At 41.9% G+C, this 24,176-nt stretch overlaps 1 protein-coding gene across 1 annotated transcript in view; it reads left to right on the forward strand.

Annotated features, from left to right (window-relative positions):
* The window catches only part of SYT7 (synaptotagmin 7), a 285,478-nt gene that overhangs the window by 142,588 nt on the left and 118,714 nt on the right, over positions 1–24,176 (forward strand). Inside the window, exon 2 of the mRNA XM_054971645.1 lies at positions 21,941–22,044. Within this exon, the coding sequence (XP_054827620.1) occupies positions 21,941–22,044 (104 nt within the window). The remainder of the gene's footprint in view (positions 1–21,940; positions 22,045–24,176) is intronic.

A 24,176-nucleotide genomic window follows, 5' to 3' on the forward strand; every position in this document is an offset into this window, starting at 1 on the left:
CTAGTGTAAGTCTGCTTACTTTCTCCCTTGCATAGTACAGTTCAGATGCACAAGCAGTTTATTGGGTATGAGGAGAGATTAGGATAAATGTTGAGTAAGGAAAAGAGGCTATGTGTAGAGACTTGTATGTCATTCAAAGGAGCACTAGCATCGCCCTTACTCTTCAGCACTGTTGTGGTTGGAATGAATAGCAACTGGGGAGTTAGGCTTGTGAAATGGTGAGTAGAAAAGTGTTGAATAACTCTGCTCTTCCTTGTATAATTTGTTTGGGGATTTATTGTCTAGGGAAAATGTCCCATGGGATCAGACTGTCCATGTGCAATTGTAGTACACTGGTTAGATAGCCAGCTGTGATGTTACTCTAAATTGGGGGGCTCCTTGTGAGTTGGAGGAATTAACATACAAGGAGATGCAGCGAGAGGGGGTAACTAGCAGGATTTCCACCAGTGTATACCAGGATAGTTCCCTTAGAGAATACTCTAGTAAACAAGCAGGTATACAACAGGAAAGGTTTCTTTATTAACAGAAAAGTAAAGGCAAGCATCCTGAAAAATACATACAGCATACACACACAGCTAACTAGAAAACAGAGGAAAATCAAGACTAATTGGGGTGGGGTGATACTTACCAGTCCCAGAGAGAGAAGAAGGTCCACCGAAGGCCAGCATCTCATGGAAGGGGAAAGAGGTGTATCAGACGTAATCTGAGGGTGCGTGGAAGGGTCCAGGACACACACATTGAGCACATGGCTGAGAGCCCAATTATACTGCAAAACATATCCTGGTGCAGAACTGACATCTTGCTCCCAAAGTCAATGACTTGATGGCTGTCTCCAGAGGTGAGACAATAAAATGGAAAAGGCTTAAGTATACCTGGGTGGAACTGCAGGTAAAAATAGTAATTGATAACCTGCGATTGTTGGAGAGGAAGAGTTATCAGGCCCCTGATTAACTCTGATTAAGGAGGAGGAAGGGAGGGAAGATCAGCAGGGTGTGGGTGATTAAATCAGGGACTCCTGGAAGACCTCTTTGTCTAAATCTTTGCACATCTCTGGGGTGTGGGGCTGATAGTCAATCTTGCTTCATTACTCACATTCCAGTATTTGTCTATCTCCAGCCAGAGTTGGGAACCATTCTGCAAAGCCAGGCAGCATGTCTGGTGCTTGAAGCAATGGGGGGAAAGGCTTATGATATTCCCATATTCATAAGCTGTCCTTTCAGTGTAAAGGAGGGTTAGACCGTTAACAGTGAAGCTCCAACAAGTTAATCATGGAGGGTGCAGAGGTGAAATACAGTCAACAAGTATCAGGCAAATTACATAGGAACTCTGCAGGTTCACAGAGGCCCCTGCTCAACAAGTGATTATCTTTCATTGGATTGTTCTTTGGAATGCCAACACAAGGTGTGCCAACATTTGTAAGCTGTGGTGTTGTTAACAAAATGAACAGTGTTCAAGAGGTGTGTCTTGATCAGTGTTGATTCTTTCCTATTTTGCAGGAGTCCTTAAGAAAATATTTCAGATCCTCCCTGTGCTTTCCCTTGAACTTATAGCTTGGGGGAGAAGGAGCAAAGCATGGCGGAATAGAGATGTATGACTTTCTCATGACCCTCTTTTCAGGCTGTTAATGTATTTCTCTTTCTGTAGCCTCAACTTCCTTGTCAATGCAACCATCTCAGCAGCACAGTCCTGCTAGCCCCTCTTCCATTCACGGCCCCTTTCTGCTGTTAAAGCTGCTATCTTTTCCTGTGAAGGGCTTTTAAACAGCTGTGTGGCAAACACATATTCAACAGTGTATCCAGAACTGAGGAAGGAGGCAGTACAGCCTTTGAATATAAGCAGCAATTCCTAAATCTCTCTTAAACACAAAAATAGTGGATACCTGCTAGATCCATCTGGATCTCTGTCTTCTTTTGGTTCTAGTTCAGGATCTGATCTTCATGAAGGAACTAGATGGGACATGCTCCTTCCTTCAGTGCAGAGAGGCAAGGAAAAAGTAGAGAGGGCTTATTTTCTTGGCTAGACTGAGCTGAGACAAACTCTTCAGCAAAAGGGCGAGACAATACCAGTGTCCCAATCTGACCAGCAAAAAGCCCAACCAGCATAGTGCAAGCAAGATAAGGCAGTGTACCTGCCAAGGACAGGGGCTCTCAGAAACACATGAGCAAGAGGAAAGAGGTTAGGAAACTTCAAGCTGGAAGCAAGAACCAAGCATTGTCCAAGGAGCTGTCCATTGTGAGCTTAACTAAACGGAAGCTTATGGGGGGAGGGAGTGTCTATAGGGAACAGTCCTAGACAGCTAAGTTTTAAGACTTTTGCATCTGCTAAGACTGACCCATTTTGTGCTACAATTTCCTCTTTAATCTTTTTCCATCCTGGAGTATTCTACTGTGTTTGCTTTTGCTAGAACTGAATGCTCATCTGTGGTGGCCTAGGTTCTTTTCTGGACAATATTCAGACAGCCAGTAATGTTATCCATTTCACATGTCTGACATTGCCATTCCTGGTATTGCAGGAGACGGTAGGGTTGCCAGGTCCCTCAAGTCTCCCAGCGGGAGACTGGGATGCTGGCTCCTACCTCATTGGGGGCTGTCCTTGTTGTGCCCGCCCGCGCATGCAAAGCGCGCATGCATGCTCCTGGTGTGTGTGATGACATCACTTTTGATGTCATCACGCAGGGAGGAAGGGCAGAGAAAGCGGGCAGCTCTCCGTGTCTCTCTCGGCGGCGCTGCCGCTGTGCCCCTTGTCCCTGTCAGCACGGGCAGCACACGGGCAGCGGCAGCAGCAAGAGAGCTCTCGCATGTGCCGTGGCTGCTGCTGCCCCTGTGCTGCCCGCGCCAGCAGGGACAAGGGGCATGATGGCAGGGCAGCAAGAGAGAGCAGGCTGTGGCCACCGCAGCTCGCTCTCTTGCTGCCGCCGTGCCCCTTGACCCAGCTGGCGCCGGCTGCAGAGCGTGGGCAGCGGCGGCGGCAGTGAGAGCGGCATGCTCTTGCAACCACCACCTGCTTTCTCTCTGCCACCACCTGCTGTCACGGCGCGGGAGCGCGCCCTGCACCCAGGGGTGCAGGGCACCACCCGGGGAGGAGGCACCCCAGGGAGCACGCCCCCCCCTGCCGGCCAGGTAAGCAGGCGTGGAGGAGGGAGGGTGGGATCGGGAGATCCCCCGCCCCAAGCAAGAGGATGGGAACCCTAGGAGAGGGACTAAGTATGTGTGACAAACCTGTGAAAGAAATCAGAACTGAATATCGTTATCTGGGTCTAAGGCTTCTGTGTTTGACCCAGATAACTGTTACCAAAAAGTCAGATGGTCAAGAATTCCCTGGGCTTCACATAATCATATATAAAAAGGTTTCCAAATATCTAAAAATAAGTTTTTTATGAGGTTTGTTTTAATTTTTAAAATACTTTTTTTAAAATAAAGAACACACACAGAGAGCCTTCAGTTATACTGATTTCATTGTTCTGCTCTACCGATTTGATAACACCCGAGCCAGATATTGGGCATGTAATGAGCAAAAGGAGGAGGGACAGGCCACCCCACAAACTGTTTAATAGCCACCTGTCATTATGGGTAATTACAGAATCCAAGATATCCTGAGGCAGAAACTGTAGGTTAGACATTAACAAAAGGAAGCTGATATGTAAATTGACTTCAGAGGGGAGGAACAGGGAAACAGATTTCAATGACTTGAACTGAAAAAGTGAGGGCAGGGAAGAACCACTGAATCATTTAAACATAAATGTTCTTATTTTCATAATCATCAAATATACAAAGTCCATGTATCTGTTGCTGCCTCTGCAGCCTTTTTTGTGCATTCATCCCAGTAAGCTCCAGGAAAAAGTGTATGGAATCTTATAACACATTGATTACCCATTTTACTGCACTATTCTTTGGGGAAATTCCTAGCCTTTAACTAATAATTTCTATTCAGAGGTAGCAGTTGTCATGGCTAATGCTGTGCAGAGTCACATAAATGTCTGACCCTTTTGCGAATTTCATTAAATTGTTTTGTCTCTATAAGATGGTCTATAAGTGAATTAAATATTAACTCTCATTTATTTAATATTTAAACTGCAGTAGTGCTCAGGGGCTGCAATTGGCATTGGGGAGTGTGGCTGTGCTGAGGGGGGGAGTTTGTTAGAGACTGGGTAAACCAGCTGATTTGTTTCAAAATTCAATACAATATCCAAGAGCTCACTGTGATTAAGTTCAGATGTGATACACATTGCAAATTAACAGATTTGTAAACCACTTTCCATGATGCCACTTTCATATTGAAAGAGGACTTTGTCTTGGCTGCACCTAAATTACTTGTGCTCAGTTGTTAAGCAAAAGTACTAAAATGAAGAAGTGCTAGCTCTTCCTGGGTCAAATGGGGTTTGGTAACAAGGTTTGAAAAGGCTTGGCACAAAAACCTGTCACCTTTTGTGTTCTTAAGCATTTCAAGCATCCTTGTTGTATTTAAGTCAAAAAGCAAGACAAAAATTGAAGCAGTTCATGTTCTTCATTTCCTGGATTCAAACCCATAATCTTTCTCCTCTTATCTAGAATACTTCAGGACGGTCTCTCTTAACAATGCTATTGCCATATTTTGATCCTGTCTTCTTTTAAATCAGAAGCCTGAAAGAGAGCCAAGACCAAAAATATTCTGCCAAATAGATGTGCTGTATTATGTAACTGCTTTTTATTATTTTTATATTCACTATTTATGCTCTAGACCCACATCAGTGGTCTGCTGGACACATTCTTAATGCATTCTTTGGTGCATTAAGCCAGAGACCTTGGCTATCTGTAGTGATTCCTTGGGAGGTTATAGCTATCTCAAAGCCCATTCGCATGCAAATAGTCTAAACTGTATTTAACAGTGTGGGGTTTTTTTAAATATAGGCCTGCCCAAGGTGTCACTTGTGGTTGGCCTTGTCCAATTTCTGATCTATTTTAGGTCTAGTCTGTCCTTCCTTGATCTTTTTCTTGCTTCTGCTAACCTGAACCATTGGGTCAGCAGCAGCATTTGCCACCTCATTGCTTGCTCCTCTCCCAGACTATTAATAAACATCCTCAACATTGTTTCTTGCCTTATGCAAGCCATGCATACGCACACTCACAGGCTCACATTACAAACTGATAGGCATTCTGATTGTTTTTACAAGGAAGGCATTCTGTACAAGCCACCTCTATGTGCAACAGATAATTGCTTTAATGGAACAGGAATATACAGCTGTTTGCCGTAAGTATCAGTAAGATTATTATTTGCAACATATTATTCTTCCATTGCAGTGATTTTCAAACTTTTTGCCTTCATGGAGTACTTTCAGAAATTGGGAGACCACTTCATACCAGTTCACTGCAGAGAATTCTGGGATGTATTCTAGGATACACACAGTTCAAATGGTGCAGTGGTCATTCCTATTGGGCTCCACTTGAACAAAGAACATAATTAGCATTCTTCTTTGGCTGCACATTGCAGAGAAAGGTCAGTAGTGGAGAACAAACTGTTTTTTCAGATGCTGAGGCATGCAGCTAATTGGGCTGGAGAGAGAAATCCTAACTAAGTCATGCCAGGGGTCAGATTGCTCGAGGGTCAGAGACAGGCAACTGATCTGTAAGGAACAGCAGAATTAAAGGCAGGGTCAGGCCAGAAGGCAGGATCCATATAGGCAGTATAAGATTAGGCAAAAGTGTGGTTGAAATTCAACAAGGAGTCAAAATCTAAAAGACAGAGCAAAGGCAAGGTTAAACAGGCAGCAGTCAAAACCCAGGATTACCAGAGCTAACAGTCTTGCCATGATTGAGTTGCTCAGATGAACAACCCAGCCCTGAGGCAGCAGCTTTCTACTTCTAGATTAGGTCTGGGATCAGCTGGCCCTTCAGCGAGCTGGCTCCAACAGCTCTCATTGGATCCCTCCAGAGGAAGTGTGGTTCTTCAATTGGCCATCTTGGTGCAGGGGAGAATAGGCTAGAAGAAAGGCAAATCAGCTGGCACACAAATCAAGGCTGTCTTCTTTTGAGCCCATAGGGCACCTGGCACTATAGTCAGGGAAACTTCTACACCAATATCGATCTTTCCATTGAGGAATCCTTGGTACTCTTCCAAGGAGGATAGACTTATTGCTAAGAAGAAAGTTTGAAAACTAAACTTGCTCCTGTACAGTCACAATAAAGTTTCACATTACACAAGACACCAAACGATCTTCCTCTTTTAAAATTCAGATTGAGACTACTGAAAAACTGTACAGGAAAAATGGCTTTAACCTTCCGTCCTTCTTGGTCCTGATCTAAATTAGGGCCACATGTGCCTACTTTTTCAAAGAATAAGTGCTGTGTCTCCAAGTGTCCCATGTAGTTTAGTTCTAAAGGAAGGGTACTGTATTATTCGTTTTTCATATCAAGAGGATCCCAAGTGAAGTCAAATACTGCTGAGCCTGATACTTACTATATCAATAAGTGCAAGACAGCTTTGGTTTTAAGAGCTTATGGCTTAAACTGAAGAGACAGAGAAAAGGAAATTGTCTCTTTTTGCTGATGGAAGCTTTTAACTGTGACTGTATTGAATGTGGGTCCCTTGACTATGTTAGTTACAAGTAGAGATGGGCACAAACTGGAAAAAAGAACCATGTGGTTCGTGGTTCATCAAATTTCATGAACCATGAACCACGAACCTGCCCCTGGTTCGCGAACCGGTTCGTTTGGTTCATGAAAACGGCACAGCCAGGTCAGAAAATAATCACTTCCGGGTCAGCAGAAGGTCAGTTCCGGGTCAGCAGGAAGTCCATCCCCTGTTGCCTAGAAAACTGATTGATTGGCACCAGGCTGTGTGCAATGAACCAAAAAACCAACTAAACAAACCAGCCTAAAGTTCGTGGTGGTTTGTCAGAAATGGGATCTGATGGGGGCGTGGCGCTGACTCCGAGCAAGACAGTCGCTTGAGAAGAGAGCTCCGTCCCTCCCCGCCCCAATTACTCATTGAATATCATCATAACAGACTTAAAAATCAAAAAAGAAAAGAAGATGGGTAAACAAGGCACTGGAAAGAAAAAAGCGAAGTTAAATGTTTCAAAAAGACTGCAAGATTTCTTCCCAAACTCGCAGCAGACAGTGGAGGAAGAATGCAATGCAATCAAAATGGCGGATGAAAACAGCAGAGGTAGGAGCAATTTAACTACCCTTGCCGATCCGATGCTTATTGAATATCTGGTCCATATGGAACAAAAAATAATGAACAAAATGACAACCTTGCTTCAGCCACTGATAGATCAGTTTACAGAAATAAAATCGGCTTTAGATAAAACTACGCAGATTGCTGGGCAAGCATTGGCATTAAGCATGTCGTTACAGTCAGAACTATCTGGGTTACAACAAGAGAATAAACAACTCCAAGAAAGAATTGTAAATATGAAGATCATCGCAAAAAAATCAAATCTTAGGTTTAGAAATTTTGAAGAGCAAACGACTTTAAATGTAGATCTGCCTTTTTTTCTGACATCATGGTTGGCACAACACTTACAACTCAAAAAGGTGCAACCACTCTGATTACTAAAGCTTACCGAGTGGGAGTACAAAAAAATCCAGAATCTAAGAAGCCTAGAGATATTTTAGCTACAATTCCAGACTGGAGAATACAGAGAAAAATCTTGGAGATAGCGAGGAATAAAGGCGCAATCCTTTATAAAGGAACACCTATCCTGATGCTTACAGATTTGCCATCCTCGGTCTTAAACAAAAGAAGAGAACTTAAATCAACAATGGAAGCATTGAGGAAAGATTAAATAACATATAAATGGACCAACTATACGAAACTTCAAGTTAAAATACAAGACACTACTTACCAAGTTACAGACCAGGAATCGGGAAGATCACTTTTGCAAAAACTTGGCATTGAGTCTCCTATGAACTGCAATACTACCGCACAGAAAAGAATAAAACCCAATTTTCTATCATCACGGAAGGGAAGCAAGATCCCAGTGAGATGCAGCCAACAAGGTGAAAGTAAACAAAATGTGATGAAACAAAGCAAGCTAAATGCAAAATAATAATATCATGTAAAAAAGTTTAAAATGTTATGACTGTTTAATCTTTAAAATTCATATAAGAGTAGAGGTAGGGAGGGGAGGGAGCGGATCTCATATAGGGCTCCTAATTATTACAATTCCTTAAGTTTAGTATACATAGATACCGATAGTCTATAGGGTGTATCTCTTAGGCTACAGAGAACTGTTCAGCATAATTTAGATCATAGTTTATTCATCAGTATGCAAAATAATCATCATTCAACTGATCTAGGTATTAGTATCATCGAAAAAGAGGGGGAATAGGGTTAAGAGAGGGAGTGGGGAATGAAGGAAGGGATTATCTTAGTTAGTTAATAGGAGTTCCAATAAGAGCTATAAATCAATAATTTTCTTTTAAGAAGGAATAGAGTTAAGAGAGGGAGGGGAGAAGGGAAGGAGGGATTCATTAAGCAAGTTAATAAGTGTGTGAATAATGGTTACAAATCATTGTTTTCTTTTATATATATATATATATATATATATATATATATATATATATATATATATATATATATATATATATATATATATATATATATATATATATATATATATATATATATATATATATATATATATATAAAAATTAATTTTTGGTAATCAACCTACTGAAGATTTGGCAATATGACAATCTTTATTTAATCAGCTTTATAAAAGAATCTATTCTTATATATTATCTATACCAATATCCTGAGTGTTATCAATAAAGAAACATAACTTTATATTATGTATAATTTTATAAAGATTTTTCAACAATAATGTCAGATCTTTAGATAATGCTTAAGAAAAAAATTATTCATTTATTTAATTATTCCTCAATAGTCAACAATCATTTGAAAGAAAACTAATATCATTGTATGAAAACTATCTTTAACATCTGTAATAGAAGACTTATTTGATATCATTGTATAATAACTATTCTTATTATATTTGTAACTGTTTATTAAGCATAATTTAAATTTAAAAATATTTTTTTAAAAAAGAAATGGGATCTGACGAACTATGGTTTGCGAACTATGAACCGGCCTGGTTCGTGCTTAATTTTGGTTCGTATTTCAGTTCGTGCCCATCTCTAGTTACAAGAGCCCCTGTCTACTGACCATCTATTTTTCTTTTAATACCTTCTGCAATGTCTACAGAAAGCTATATACATTTTGTCTGTTTTCTTTGTTTGGTATTGGAGTACACCGTATGTAATCATTGAAACTGTGATAGAGCTGTATTGTCGAAGGCTTTCACGGCCGGAGAACGATAGTTGTTGTGGGTTTTCCAGGCTGTATTGCCGTGGTCTTGGCATTGTAGTTCCTGACGTTTCGCCAGCAGCTGTGGCTGGCATCTTCAGAGGTGTAGCACCAAAAGACAGAGATCTCTCAGTGTCACAGTGTGGAAAAGATGTTGGCAGGTCATTTATATCTACTCAGGAGGGGTGGGGTTGAGCTGAGTCATCCTGTAAGAGTTTCCCAGGGTGTGGAATGCTAATGGCGGGAGGCTTCACTGTATCCTGAGGAGGTTCTTTTGCATATTTTCTTGACTCCATACATGCCTGATTTGGGGCACAAATTGGCCTCCTGTGAAGTGTGGGAGTGCTCTCAGAGTGGCACAGTGATGTCACTTCTGGGAATGATGTCGGGCCACCCCAGGAGCACAACTGGGAGGCCTGTTCCTCCACCTCTCCCCCCACCCCATTGGCCAGGAGAGTGGTGGGGGGAAGAGGAGGGAGCAGGGGATTCCTAGCCCCCATTAGGAGACCTGCGATCCCTATTTCTCAAGCAAACGTAGGTTTGTGTGTTTTAGTTTTACTGCACTTCAGCAATTTGCTTTATGACAGTTCTGCAGAGGATGCAACACATGTTCCAATCATGTATTCAAACAGCCATGTACAGAGGCAAGGCATGTATGAGTGTGGTCAATAGGGGCATGCATCTAGAAAATGTTTGTTGTGGTTTCAGATCCAGAGCTGTGTTGAGTGAAATGTTTAACATGATTGGGTAGTTTTCCAGTAGGGTGTTTCTGGGTCAGGGTCAAAATTTGTTGTTGTTTTTTTCATTCTCATGATTTTTATTGCTGTTCTTTTCAATGGAGAAGGGAAGAGGGGTCAATTGAAGGCTCTGGGGCAGCTGTTTCTGCACATAACAGCACCGAAATCACACAGAACACAGACTTTTCTCTAATCTAAAGAACCTATAAGTATCAAGCATATTGAACAAAAGGGAGCTATTTTACAGACCTTCAAAGTAGGTCCCTCTGTGAGCAGCTGCATTAAGTTCTCTCTACTAATTCCTATAATGGCCATCAAGCTGCAGCCAGTAGGAGAGTTCCAGATGGCCACCAGTGTTTAAAAAAAACAAAGCCCATTCTGCATTAATTTCACTTCCCTACTCTTATAGTGACTAACAATTTTAAAAATTACCTTTCCACTGAAAACTTTGAATTTTCCTTCCTTCCTTGTTGTGTTTTGTTGTTTATTTCCTTATAGAAAGTGAGAAAGGCTTCCCTTGCAGACCCCTCCTCCAAACATCTTTACACTTTCATTTATTCCCTATGAGTGACTTTCAGGGTGGATGGAGTCATTCTTTTTCAACCAAATGTCACCAAATTTCAGCAGTGTCTTCTGCCTGTCTTTCAAATAACCTCCAAGTTTCAAGCAAATTGGGCAAAGTGTTCATATTCTATGGGCCCCTGAGCAAGCACCCCTGCCATTGTTACACTTTCATTATTCCCTATGGGGGATTTGGGGGTGGTAGAGTAGTTGTTTTTCAATTAAATGTCACCAAAATAGCAGTGTCTTCTGCCTGCCCTTCAAAGAACGGTTTCAAGCAAATTGGCCAAAGCATTTCAATAATACGGGCCGCTGAACAAGCCCAGATTTTCTACCTTCACAAGAAAAAAGTCTCTCTTCAGCCCACAAAGAGAAGCGAGGGGGAAAGGGGAAAGAAGAATCACAGTCCTCTGCAGTTTAGGATTATCTGGGAATGCAAAGAAGCCAGGACTAGCATTTCCACACCAGAGAGTCACAAGTTAGACCCAGAAACAGTTATTTTCATGATTTTTACAGTTCTTAAGATTCATTACTCACACCCCTAGTGGTGGTGACTAGAGATGGGCATGAACCACAAAAAAAACCCGAATCATGAGGTTCGTCGTTTGTGGGTTTTCACGAACCAGGAACCACGAACTGGCACGAACTGGGGCAAGTTTACCAACCGGTTCATGGTTCGTGGGGTTTAAATGCCCCTTTCCAGCCGCTTAGCAGAGGCAGGGAAAGGAGCATTTGACAGTTTAAAGGGCCCTTTCCTGCCTTGCAAGTGGCAGGTCCCTTTAAACTATCAGCTGGCAGGTGGCAGGGGGGATCCCCCCTCGCCGCCTGCCAGCTGAAAGTTTAAAGGGACCTGCTGCTTGCAAGCGGCAGGGCCCTTTAAACTGCCTAAACCCCAGCCAGTGGAGTGAAAAAGTGGGGGAACAGGCCTTCCGGGCATGCTCCCATCATGGTGTGACGACATCACTTCTGGGAGTTATGTTATCCTGCAAGCCCTGGGAGCGCTCCTGTGCTTTGCACCAGGCCAATTTGGAGCACGTTTGGGGCCCAAATCGGCCTGGTACGAAAGTGTGGGAGAGCTCCCGGGGCCTGCGTGATGATGTCACTCCTGGAAGTGAAGTCATCACTTTGTGCATGCAAGGAAAATAAAAAGGTGAGTGCAAGGTCCTCCACCCCCACTGGGAGGGTACAGGGACCTGGCAACCCTAGTTCTGATGTAAATACTAGGGTCATGGCTTTCTGTTCCTGCATGGCCAGCAGAGCAGTACCTCAGTACCTCTACATACAGGCTCCAATGCAAGCTATTAACCTCAGAGACCCTGAGGTAAAGGATCATTTGGGATCTAAATGTAGGTATTGATGATTTAAGCAACACACTCCCTTTTTGCTCTGTATTCTATTCCCAACTCAGTGTGTAGAAGGTGCATGGAATATGTTCAGTGCTCACCTCCATCTGCCAGGATTGTTAAAAAATAATTCTAAGCTAACAATATTTATACTGGTGAAGGTTTCTTTGGTTTTACTGCAGGAGGAAATTGAACCATTGGCTTTACTTGAAGGTGTCTACATGAAAAGAAGTAAAAAATTATATACAGCTATGTTTGAACAGGGCACTAAAGGAAATTAAACAATGTATAATGTACTGCTTGATCCTTTGGCTGTTTTATTAGGTCTATTAGATGACGTTATGCAAAATGAGCATTATTCTTTGATCTCTGTCCTGCTGATGGTTGCTAAAATAGTAAGTGCAAAGATTTGCCATAGTGTTTAGATGTTATCTATAAAAGAGAGGACTACCAACGTTTTGCACATTTTTTCTTTTTAAGCTATAAGTGTATGGAAAAGGTTTTGTATTTTTAATTCATATATATATATATATATATATATATATATATATATATATATATATATATATATATATATATATATATATATATATATATATATATATATATATATATATATATATATATATATATATATATAAAGTGAAGAAATGTTCTCTCTTTTTCACTCTTTCTATATATGTTGACACTTGTAGTACTCAATAAAAAATCCTGATACCTAAAAACAGGTATGTAAGGCTGTGCATTCTCTCTCTAAATAATCTGCTGTGAAACTAAGATTTAGTTCCAGCCCCTATTGTAATGGGTTTTTTCTGCTCTCTTCCTAGCACTGATGTAAAAATCTCCGGTCTATAATTGCCAGCATCACCCACAGCATCTTTTTTAGAAAAGGAACATAGCACTGGCCATCCTCCAGTGTACTGGTAAAGTAGCTGCTTTTAATGATGAATTATACTTTTTTGTTGGCGGCCCCATTACTTTGCTCCTGAATGCCTTCCGAACTCTGCCATAAATACCATTTGGCCCTGGTGATTTATGAGCGACACCAAGCTTATGTCTGAGAAAGCAGTTTCCTTCATGGTCACTAAGAAGAATGTGACTCTGGGCAGAAGTTTCTTGGGGTTTTTTTCTTTGAGCGCAGCAGCTACTTTAAAATGTGTGTGTGCGTGCACGCGCACATGCGCGCGCACACAAAGCTTGATAAAATTCATTTTGGCCTTTTTAAAATATATGACTGGAGGGGAAAAGGATAGATATTTTCCTCCAGATCTCTTTTCTGGGTTCGGATCATTCAGATCTGACTTTTATTTATAACTTCACACTTCGAAGGAGGCAGGCCAGTTAGTGTAGCTTTTATGAATGCTCAAACTGAAGGCATTAAGAGCAGCAGGTATTTGGCTTCTTTGAATGAAATCAGGTCACACAGTCTAATAAAAATAGCCTGGGAAACAGGCAAACAAGCCATTACTGTTTTTGTCGGAAGCTGGTGTGGTTTTGTTTGATCCAGAATAAATTCTGGTTCTTTGTGCTACAGGTGTTGATCAAGCCAATTCAATTACAGAAGGGAAGGTTTGAAATGGAGAATCAGGTGGTTATATAACATTGGTTACAGTGGTGCTAGTGGGTTTTTTAAATTGTTTCTACCTTCACTCCTAGATTAACCGTCTCTCAATTGCTTCTTTACATATATTGTGAAATTGCCTACTACCTTATACTGAAGCTAGACCAAAATAAAAATGGCTAAAATGAGAAAAGGGTGGCTTGGGATGAAACTCTTTATACAACTTACAGAAAAGTAAAGCAAAGGTGTCCTGGGTTCCGGTGATCCTAAGGCAAAGTATTGCAGAGAGTATTCTAGTACTAGTCTTGCTGATTAATGAAACGTTTGGATATCTCTGAAGAAAATGTAAGATTCTGTAAAAGTACAGATAACCCATCATAGAAATTAGCAGTGTGATTTGCCATTTGTCATGGAGAGATTTTAAAAAATAGTTACTTTATAATTCAGTTTCTAATCATCTACAAAGAGTGTGGCACATGTGCCCCCTGCTGTCTTCTACTAATTTTAACTGTTATCTTTTGATATAATAGTACAGTACAGAACAAAAATAGCAGCTATCATAACACCATTCACTGGAAATGTTACAGATGTGAATGAAAACCCAACACATGTCCATGGAGGAAATATGGGCATAAACAGCACATTAAGAGATAGGGAACATGTGGAAAAGTCATGCAAATAAGCCCGTTCAGCCTGAACATATGGGCACATTTAACTGAGACTAAGTCCCATTGAACTCAACTCTTAAGCAAATATAGGATGGGGTTGCTAGGTGCCTACACTATGAAATCAGGATCCTAAAGCCTGTTGTTGTTGTTGTTGTGTCACACAACATTATGGCATAGAAATTATGAGAATGAAAGGACATTAGAGTTCCATCCAGATGGCCCTCCCTCCCCCAGCTAATTTAGCCTGCTGGCACTAAACTGGAAATGGTGAGGAACAGCTCAAGGAGAACTACCAGCTGCTGCAAGATTGTAAACTGCCAGTTGCATATTCACCTATGATGAGTAAAAATGACTTCCAGGTGACAAGAAAGAGAAGCATTTATAAAGTGGAAGAGATTGAGTTTTTGTTGTTGCTGCAGTTGCTTAAAGCCATCCATGTACCACAAATCAATAACAAAACTATGTTCGGGCAAACAAAATAATAAAGGTTTTTATGGGGTTTTGTTCACTTATTTCCAGGACTAAATTGCTCCATAAAATATTAAACCAACCCCTTTGCTCCCAAGAACATCCTTCTCTGCAGCTGCATATCAGTGGCCTCTTCCAAAATGCTTTGTGCAGCATCTTGCTACTCTCCTTTGTATCCTCCCCAAAACCATGTGAGATGGATTAGGTTGAGTGCGTGTGACTGGCCCAGTGAGCTTAATGATAAAGAGAAGGACTGAACCTGGGCCTCCCAGATCCTAATCCGGGATTCTGATCACTATACTGCCCTGGCTGTATCCACATGGCTAGTTAATTCACTTCTTTCATTGCTTATTGCATTTGCACTTTCCAGCACTAACCTAATATAAAGCTACTTGTAGCCTGTGTCCTCATGAGCTGGAGAATTGTGGAGCAGCAGGAAATAAGTGGCTATTAGCCTGACAAGATGCTATGTGGGACAGAGGTCCAATATATTTTTAATGACTGCGTAAAAGAGAACATCAGCAGGTGCATCTTTTGTCTTTTGACAGTATGACAAGCCTTGCTGCCGAAATGTCCTCTTTGATGCAACTCTTAACATGGTAGGAGTCTTGTCGTCCTTGGCATCGCATGACTAGATATGGCTGAGTATCAGCCATCTTCCTGTACTTTTCTCCTCCTCTTTTTTAAAATCTTTGCTGATTCAAAGGATGTTGAGGAGTGGTACTTGTTTAAGATAAACTAAATTACTTTTAATAACACAGAGGAGCAATGTTGCGTGTAAGTGTTTGTTTCTTCTTGTTTCGTGCTGCCTCAGGCTCAGCCTGGGGAGCTGCAAGTGACTCCCCCCTTTGCCCCCCCCACCATCCCTGTAGAGTGTAATAAGCAAGGGCATCCCATCCCTGCTGTCTCTTTGGCAGTTAAATTACACAGCATTCTCCTGCATTGCTACTAATTCTTCTGCCTCTCTGAGCTAAAATGTGTAATTTGTAACATGGGGGCAAATTCACTTTACACTTCTTGTCAACATAGGTAGGAACAATAGGCAGGGAAGCTATAGGGGCAGAAGCACAAATGTTAGAAATCTACAGAAGGGAACATAGACCCTGAGAGGTATGCATGCCTAGCGCAATCTGCCTTCTCCGGGTCCAGTGTTCTCCACAATACATAGCTATACATTGTGGTAGCTATCGTGCGGGAAACTACTTAGTTCTGTATTATCCTTGACAACAGTATGGCCATATTGTCTGTTCCCCAAAACCATGTTTGAATGAAAACTAGAAAATGCCAAGATCAAAATTCAGCATACTAGAACTCGTGTTCTACATATTTTATGTAGACTCTGTATCTATTTGAGCCAGCTAATACTGATCTCGGTGCTCATGTGTATAAATAGTGGAGAGGAGTTTATTTGAGAGAAGGTATTCCCACAGTTATGTTGGGCTCAGTGGCGGCAGCACTCTGAGTAAAGCCTCAGTGTGAAACTTAGACCAAAGAGAGATGTTACAAGAGACGTATAGCTCTAATCAAAACCTGTAGCCTACATCTTTCTTTCTCTCCTGGTAACATGTAGATGATGTCATCACAGTCAGCGCTGCTCAGGCCCTGCTCTGCTTCATGGCTACCACTGGTGGGAGGTTGGAGAACTCAGAGAGTAACCAGAGAAGAAGGGAGAGGAAACATGGTGCAGCCACTCATTCCAGTAACATTTAGCTCAAGCTTTTTAGTGCTAAAAGCATAGCTATTTTAGATCATTCTTGATTCCACTGGTAACCTTACATAGAATTTACCATCTCTTCTTGTAAAACAGTTCTAGGTAAGTAGAGAATTACTCAATAAAGCTACACTGAAGACAGACAACACAGAATGAAATATGGAAACGTTAATAATTAATACACAATTATTTCAAAGATTAATTATTAATGCATATTGAATGCTATTTATCTAGTGTCACAAGTGAATATTATTGAACTTCAGAATGGCCTCTGAAAGGGCTCCTCTCTCTCTCTAGGTATGTGTGTGTGTATATCCTAAGAAATATACTGAAGGAGAGTACCATTGACAGTAGGAAGGAATATCTGTCCTGACACTAATTTATTTCCACTTACAAGCTTTAGTCCTTACTCCCTCTAAACTGAGATTGTCTCTGCACTAACTTCCCAAGCAGTGTACCTGACAACAAAATTAACACTCATGATACTTCACAAGTAATAGTGTGCTTGTGTCAAGAAAATATAATTTATGAGGTAACCCAGACTATTACTTCTAATTGCTTTATATGCTATTTAAAATTTCAAACACATTTCCACTGGTTCAGTATCTTTTACGCTGGCTAACACAACCATCCTTTGTTAAAAATGGCTTTGTGTTAACATTGTGATAGTTTTAATCTAAAGAACAATTGAATGACTGTAAACACTTTTATTTTGCATTTCTTTTGCTTACTGAATATGTCAGATAATTTTAAAGATGTGCAATCTGCCAGATAATAAAAGCCTTTGGGAAATCCAGGCTCTTGAGTAAGCAAAGATGACTCATTCCAAAAAGACTTCAAATAGGAGCACCCAAGTGCCACTCCAGAGGATTGTTTTGTTGTGCAATAAATGTACAGAAGTTTCAGGGATCGAGATGTCTTTCCTAAAAACAGTACCGCTGTTGCAGTTGTGGGGAAGACATATTTTCCCTGTGTTGAAACCATAACAATTTTATTGCTGAGGAAATGTGGATCTCCCCTTCCACCTCAGCAGTTACATCAGTTGCATCAATGAGTGTAGCTGGATAATGCCCAATGATGTCTGCTATTGATAAGGACGCAACTTCTGTGCCTGGACAAACTGAGCAACTTTTTATCTTATTTTGTTACATACAGATAGGTTTTACAATTCTTTACATACTAAGAATTTCCTTGCTGTTGTATTCAAACATGCTAACGTTCAGCAGCAGTCCTTTTAAACAAAATAAGAAGAATGAACATGCATGTCTCCTCCTCTTGGCATCCATGCCCTGTCACTATGTGACCTGCTTCCTCTTCATATTTTTAGTTGTTTTCAAATCCCACATGCTTCTCTCCATCCCTACAGCTTCCATTTCCCCTATCTAATTTTCAGGAAACAGTTTGCAGAGCTACCAAAAAAAAAAAAAGATGCTGTTGCATGTCATATTGCTTCTCTGGGTTGGGATTATCATTCATAGAGTACTTTTAAAAGTGTGAGGGGAGTTATCTAAAAAGGTAACAAATGGCATTTCTGACCTAATCCTACTATATAAAAGACAAGCCATATTGGTGACGACTCACTTTTTATCCCTGCTGGGCGCACTCACAAGCTCCTCCGCAGGGATAAAAATTGAGTTGTCTGCAACACAGCTAGCCTCGGAGGCCCCGAGGAGGCTGCCACAGTGGCGGGAAGGCCCAGTGTGGCGGCGCAGCCTTCCTGAGGCCCCAAGGAGGCTGCAGTGGCGGTGGAAGGCCTAGCACGGTGGCACAGCCACTGCGAGGACTTGGGAGGGCTGTGCCGACACGCTGGGCCTCTCTGCTGCGTGTGCCAGGCCTCTGAGGGGCTGCAGAGGCGGCAGGGAGGCCCAGCGCAGCAGCCCAGCCCTCACACAGCCTAGCAGCGGGGATCCACCAAATCAGTTTTCTAGAACCTGTTGTTTTTTCCACACAACAGGCTCTGTTGCTAGTTGTACTTATAATGAGACAACAGGGAACGTATTGCTGTAGAGATGTGGCAAATAAAGTTCTTTCATGATACATCGCAAGAGAAGCCAAAATGTCTAGTAATCAAATTAGTGAGCTAGATCCAAACAGGATGCCAGTCCATTATACTAGAGATGGAAAGTGAGATTGCCCTAATAGATGGAAGCTGAGATGAACACAGAAATGGTGGAAAAATGAACAACAAGAGAGGAATTTAATCTCCATGTGACTGTTTCTTTGTTTCATAATTGTTTTATTTGCAACCTTTTGAGGATTATTTTTGTAAACATGTAAGCTAGTTTGAATGTTCCTGGACCCCCATCTTCAGTGTCTTCTGATTGCCAAGAGTTCTTGCACAGGTTAATGTCATTATGTGGAAAGAGAGATTTTCTGTCATTAGTTGCACATTTGTTGCCTTTACATTTAATTGGGCATCTTCTTAATTGTATCAGCAAAATACTTTGGAATACTTGGTTTTCTGTGGCTGTGATATTCATTATTTTTTCAGACCTCTGTTTTGTCCCTGTTGCTTATCGTTTTCCGCCCTAAACTAAAGAGTCACAATTCTTCAATTGCTGCACCTATAAATGGATAGGTAGAGGTCCAGTTGCTTCTGGTGCCCTTCTCTGTATGTGTATAAAAATTTCCTTTTCTGATTTTTTTTCTTTATTTACACACAGTAATCTTGCATAGGGGCAACCTATAGCTCTGCACTTACCATATAGTAGACATGATTCATCATTACCACATCAGTGTGGTAGACATGGTGGCTTTCTCTTGACTCATTTATTTATTTATTTATTTAATTCACTCTGTGAATGGGCTCAGAGTGGCACACATAGGGTTGCCAGGCCCCCTCGATCTCCCAGTGGGAGATTGGGGCCTGGCTCTTACCTGAGGGGTGTGTGTGTGCGCACAGTAACGTTACTTAGTGATGTCACCACGCAGCCCCATTTGGGTGTGGACCGGGCCCGTTGTGGGCCCCTGCGGAGCGCAGGAGCATTCCTGCACTCTGCAGGGGCCCACAACAGGCCCAATCCACACCAAAATGGGCCCAATCCGCGCCCATTTTGGCACGGATCGGGTCCGTTTTGGCACGGATCGGGCCCATTTAAGGCCCCTGTGGAGCATGGGAGCATTCCTGCGCTCCGCAGGGGCCCACAACGGGCCCGATCTGTGCCCGTTTGGGCATGGATCAGGCCCGTTTTGGTGTGGTTTGGGTCCGTTGTGGGCCCTTGCAGAGCACAGGAACGCTCCTGCACTCCACAGGGGCCCCGATCCAGGCCAAAACAGGCCTGATCCTGGCTGCTGCTGTGCATGGGGGCGCGCAGCCCTGCAGGGGGGCGCGCATTGAAGGTGTGTGCCCCCCCCGCTGGCCAGGTAGGGGGAGGGGGAGGGGGCAGGGGATCCCCCGCCCCCACCGGGGGTCTGGCAGCCCTAGGGGCACAACATATGTCATAATATTAGGATGAAACATGGTAGCATAAAAACAAGATAAAACCTATAATATAGATTACTTAAAGACGGCAGCGCACATAATTGCACAACCTATTGGAACAGAGCCTGTGGGGCCAGGTGGCCAGAAGTTTTTAGGGACCAGTAAAAGAATGCCTTGTTTAGGACCAACTAATCTTCACAGAACAGTAAGAGATTTCAGATTCTATGAAACTCTTTCACAAGCTGGGAGTGAGGATGAGGGAGTTCAGTTTTTGCTTGTGGTTCATTTCATCTGTAAAATAGTAATTGAGGAAACTCACAGAGTTAGTTAGATTAAGACTATACTCTAGGACAAAAAATGCTGGAGGATCTCTTACCAGCACCAGTCAGAACATATATATTTAAAGTTTGATAAATTTCAAATATTTTCCCATTTCAATAACTTTATCCATTTTATCAGGTGATCCTGTTGGGGGAGAGCACAATAAAATACAAAGAAAGTATAATGATATACTGAATAAAATGGAAACTGCCTTCTGTAGCACCTCCCATCCAATATAATTACCAAGGAGTTTAAAGTGTATTGTTAATGCAAAATTTCCATGGCTTCCATTTCCTTCATTCATATTGAAAATAACTGCTAAATCACTGTGTATTTTGTCAGCGTGATGGGTAGCTTTGATGCAGCTTTCATTGGCAGTGTTTGCCATCAGCTCAGAATATTTAGATATTCTATTGATTAGCACAAGATGGGAGAGTGAATAAAGAGAACCAACACGGGATTCTAAATGAGTACTATTACTGATGTTTATAATAGGACTATAACATTTATTGTTCTTTATTTACTCCCTTGCATCTTTTCCTCTTCATTTTGTGCTTTAACAAACAAAATTCGATTACATTTTTCATGTTAATATTTCAACAAGCTTTCCTTGAAAGGTTACCTTTAATTTAGAACACATTGCTATGTCTGACTGGTTCAAACATTCCTTTCACTGGGCATACCTTGAATTTATATCTGTGGGATTTCATAGCCCTTTGTGTTGCTTCATTACTTCAGTATCTTAAATCTTCCTAGTACAATGTTAATTTACTAAGTAAGTGTTATGCTACCTGCCATTTTGCCATTTCAACCATTTTTCTCTGTGGCTGTATCAAAACATGACAGTATCACAAATGTAACCCATGCTAAAGTCTGAACTTTACAGCAGGGTAGAGATTTCCAGCCTTTCCATTATTATCAATAGTTTCAATAGGCTGGTTTCATCACTCCTGTCCTTTCAGTGGTAGATCTCATCCTGTTTTATGCTGACTCCCCTACATTCTTAGAAAGTGACCATGAAAACAGCTTTGCATTGGCACAAATAGGTCTTATTTAGTTCATTCTGCTGATTTATTTTAAATTCCTTTTGCCACTTGAGACCAAACACTCTGGCAACAGGATTGCCAACTGGCTTGGAAAAAAATGTCTCATTTTTTAAATAAAGGCTTAATATATGTTAATGAACAGTTGAATCTTTTCACGGAATGCTGATAAATAACATCACCTGGTAAATAACATCCTATTAAACCTCTTAAAGGGACAGGACATTTTTTCTCCAGGCCAATTGGCAACCATTGTTAGGAAGAGGAAAATATGGGCAATATCCATACTTATATAGAATCAGAAATCTCTTCCAAAGCCAATGCAACAGTGCGCCTTGGCAGAAAATGAAACCGCTGTGCAAAAAAAATCAATTGAAAATACCCTGTTTGATGAGTAGATGAGCTAACTATTCTAGTTGGGCAACATCCCAGTCAGGCAAACATTGCCCAAGTTATTATTTTCCTTTGCTGGCCCTTCCACTACTTGAGAAAACTAAAACAGACAGTGAAGTACCAGAATAACTGTCAGATCCAATGGTTTCGAATTGCTCCCAAATTATTTTGCTTGGATTCGGAGCACTAAGATTTTAGTTAATGTGTGTTGTTCAGATGAATAGTAGACTTCTGTATACACATCCCAACCATTAACCAGCTTGCCAGCAGCCTCTACCTGTTTCCTTTTATAGATGCTACTGAGAGACAGGAGGTATAGAAAACAAGGAAGCTGAAGTGGACTCAGATTAACCTATATTTGGGTGGGAAGGGGCTGAGGGGCTATTCCTGACACTGCCTCAGCTAACCTGTGGGTCTCTTCTCAGGGTTGCCGTCCCGTGATGTCCTTTTGGTCTCAGCCATCATCACCATCAGCCTTAGTGCCACCATTGTTCTGTGTGGGATCTGCCAATGGTGCCAGCGCAAATTGGTAAGTTATAAAAGTGTGCAGTCAGCCATGCAAAGAGGGGAAATTCAGAATCAGTGGGGGAGGGAAAGCTTTTCCTGGGTAAAACAGCTATTTAAAATCTTGAAAAATTCAGAGTCTTCTGTGCTAGAATGGAATGTTTGGAGTATGCTGCAATGGAGCATGCTTCTGGCAAGAGGCAGGCAGGAGTTTAATTACATTGCTGGTTGATAATAATAATGGTATTTATACAGTGCCCCTAGTCCCTGCTAAATGCTTGGGGCATAACACCAGCAATTAAAGTGGTACTATAGCTCTTTCCAACAACAATAATTAAAGGATCAGGAGCTACAAAGCAAGAAACCAAACCAAGCAAACGAAGGACTGGAAAAGGGTAGGGGCTGAAAGGGGGAAAGCAGGTGGCGAGCAGGGAACAGTGGATAATTACTGATCCTAACAGATAGAGTGGAAAGGAATGGGACAAAGGTGTACTGGGGCTGGGGAAAACAGACAAACACAGACAAACACAGAAATCTTAACAGCTTCCCATCCACCATTCAAATCTACCTAAAGACAAAGGTAAAGGAAACTTTCTTATAATACACATGGTTTATAGTAAAATGTATTATATAATATATATAATATAAAATTATATTAAAATAATGGAGTAAAGAGCCACTCTAAAAAAGCAGTTGCACTGACTGTATTTGGAAAGGGACTGTATCTACATTTCTCTGCCCTGCAGATCTAACCACACAATACATTTTTCCCTGGGTATGTCCTAGGTTGGGTCAGCAAATGTTTTCTAGGAGTCCATTCATGCCTTTCAAGCATATATAAACACAGACTTAGGTACAGTAGGATGTCAGTGGGCTTCCTCTTATACTATTTTCATGACCTGAAATGGCACTGTGTGGCATTATTTGCCCTATCAGGGGCTCTGTGTGTACTGATGGGATGCACACAGGTTTCTCCAACAGGGCAAATAGCAGCTTCCCATGGCAATTTCAGATTAGGAAAATGGCACTGAGGGAGGAGGGAGGCTGAAAGCCCTGCTTCTCATTCACCATAGTCCCAAACCGAATTCAGTCCCTCCAGTCCTGGAAATTGAGTTCACAGCAGAGAACTCACAGCACATGTCTGACTGAATGTCCCAGTTTAACCATAGAGTTTGGGTGAATGCTAAAGTGTTCCTCAGTGCAGTGGCATCACTTCCAAGTAATGTAATGGTGTTAGCAGAATGCTACTTTCTCACACACACACACACACACACAATTTCTTCTATCATTTTCTCCCCACTGCCCAGCTAAACATCAGCAAGAAGACGGTGGGAGATGGCAGATCTCCCACCAGAGTGGGATATCTGGACCTCTTAAGTTAGGCCCTGAGTCAGCTGTTGTGTGCTATACTGTTCCACCACCAGAAACTTCATTTTTGCCCTCATGTTCCCCAGCAGGCAGGAACTGATCATGATGAATACCGTTATACTGGCTGTCAGAGACAAGATGGTTGTTGTGGGTTTTCCGGGCTGTATTGCCATGGTTTTGGCATTGTAGTTCCTGACGTTTCGCCAGCAGCTGTGGCTGGCATCTTCAGAGGTGTAGCACCAAAAGAAAGCGATCTCTCAGTGTCACTGGTGTCACTGGTGACACTGAGAGATCTCTTTCTTTTGGTGCTACAACTCTGAAGATGCCAGTCACAGCTGCTGGCGAAACGTCAGGAACTACAATGCCAAGACCACGGCAATACAGCCCGGAAAACCCACAACAACCATCGTTCCCCGGCCGTGAAAGCCTTCGACAATACATGTCAGAGACAAGATTTCTGCTTGGATTCCTTGCCCTCACCCGTATATTGAACACAACACTAGAGTACCTGAACCTCATAGGTAGGGTTGCCAACCTCCAGGTGGGGCCTGGTGATCTCTCAGAATTGCAATGGACTTCTGGACTACATAGGTCAGCTCCCTTGGGAAAACTACTGCTTTGGAGGGAAAACTCTATAGCATTATACCCTGCTGAGGTCCCTCCCCCCCCTCAAACCTGCCCCTCCAGGCTTCATCTCCAAATCTCCAGGTATTTCCCAACCCAAAGTTGGCAACCCTACTCTTAGACTATCAGATGCTCACTTAGGGGATAATCTGTAGACAAGAGAGT

This window comes from Eublepharis macularius, chromosome 2 (genome assembly GCF_028583425.1).
Source record: "Eublepharis macularius isolate TG4126 chromosome 2, MPM_Emac_v1.0, whole genome shotgun sequence".
NCBI lineage: Eukaryota > Metazoa > Chordata > Lepidosauria > Squamata > Eublepharidae > Eublepharis > Eublepharis macularius.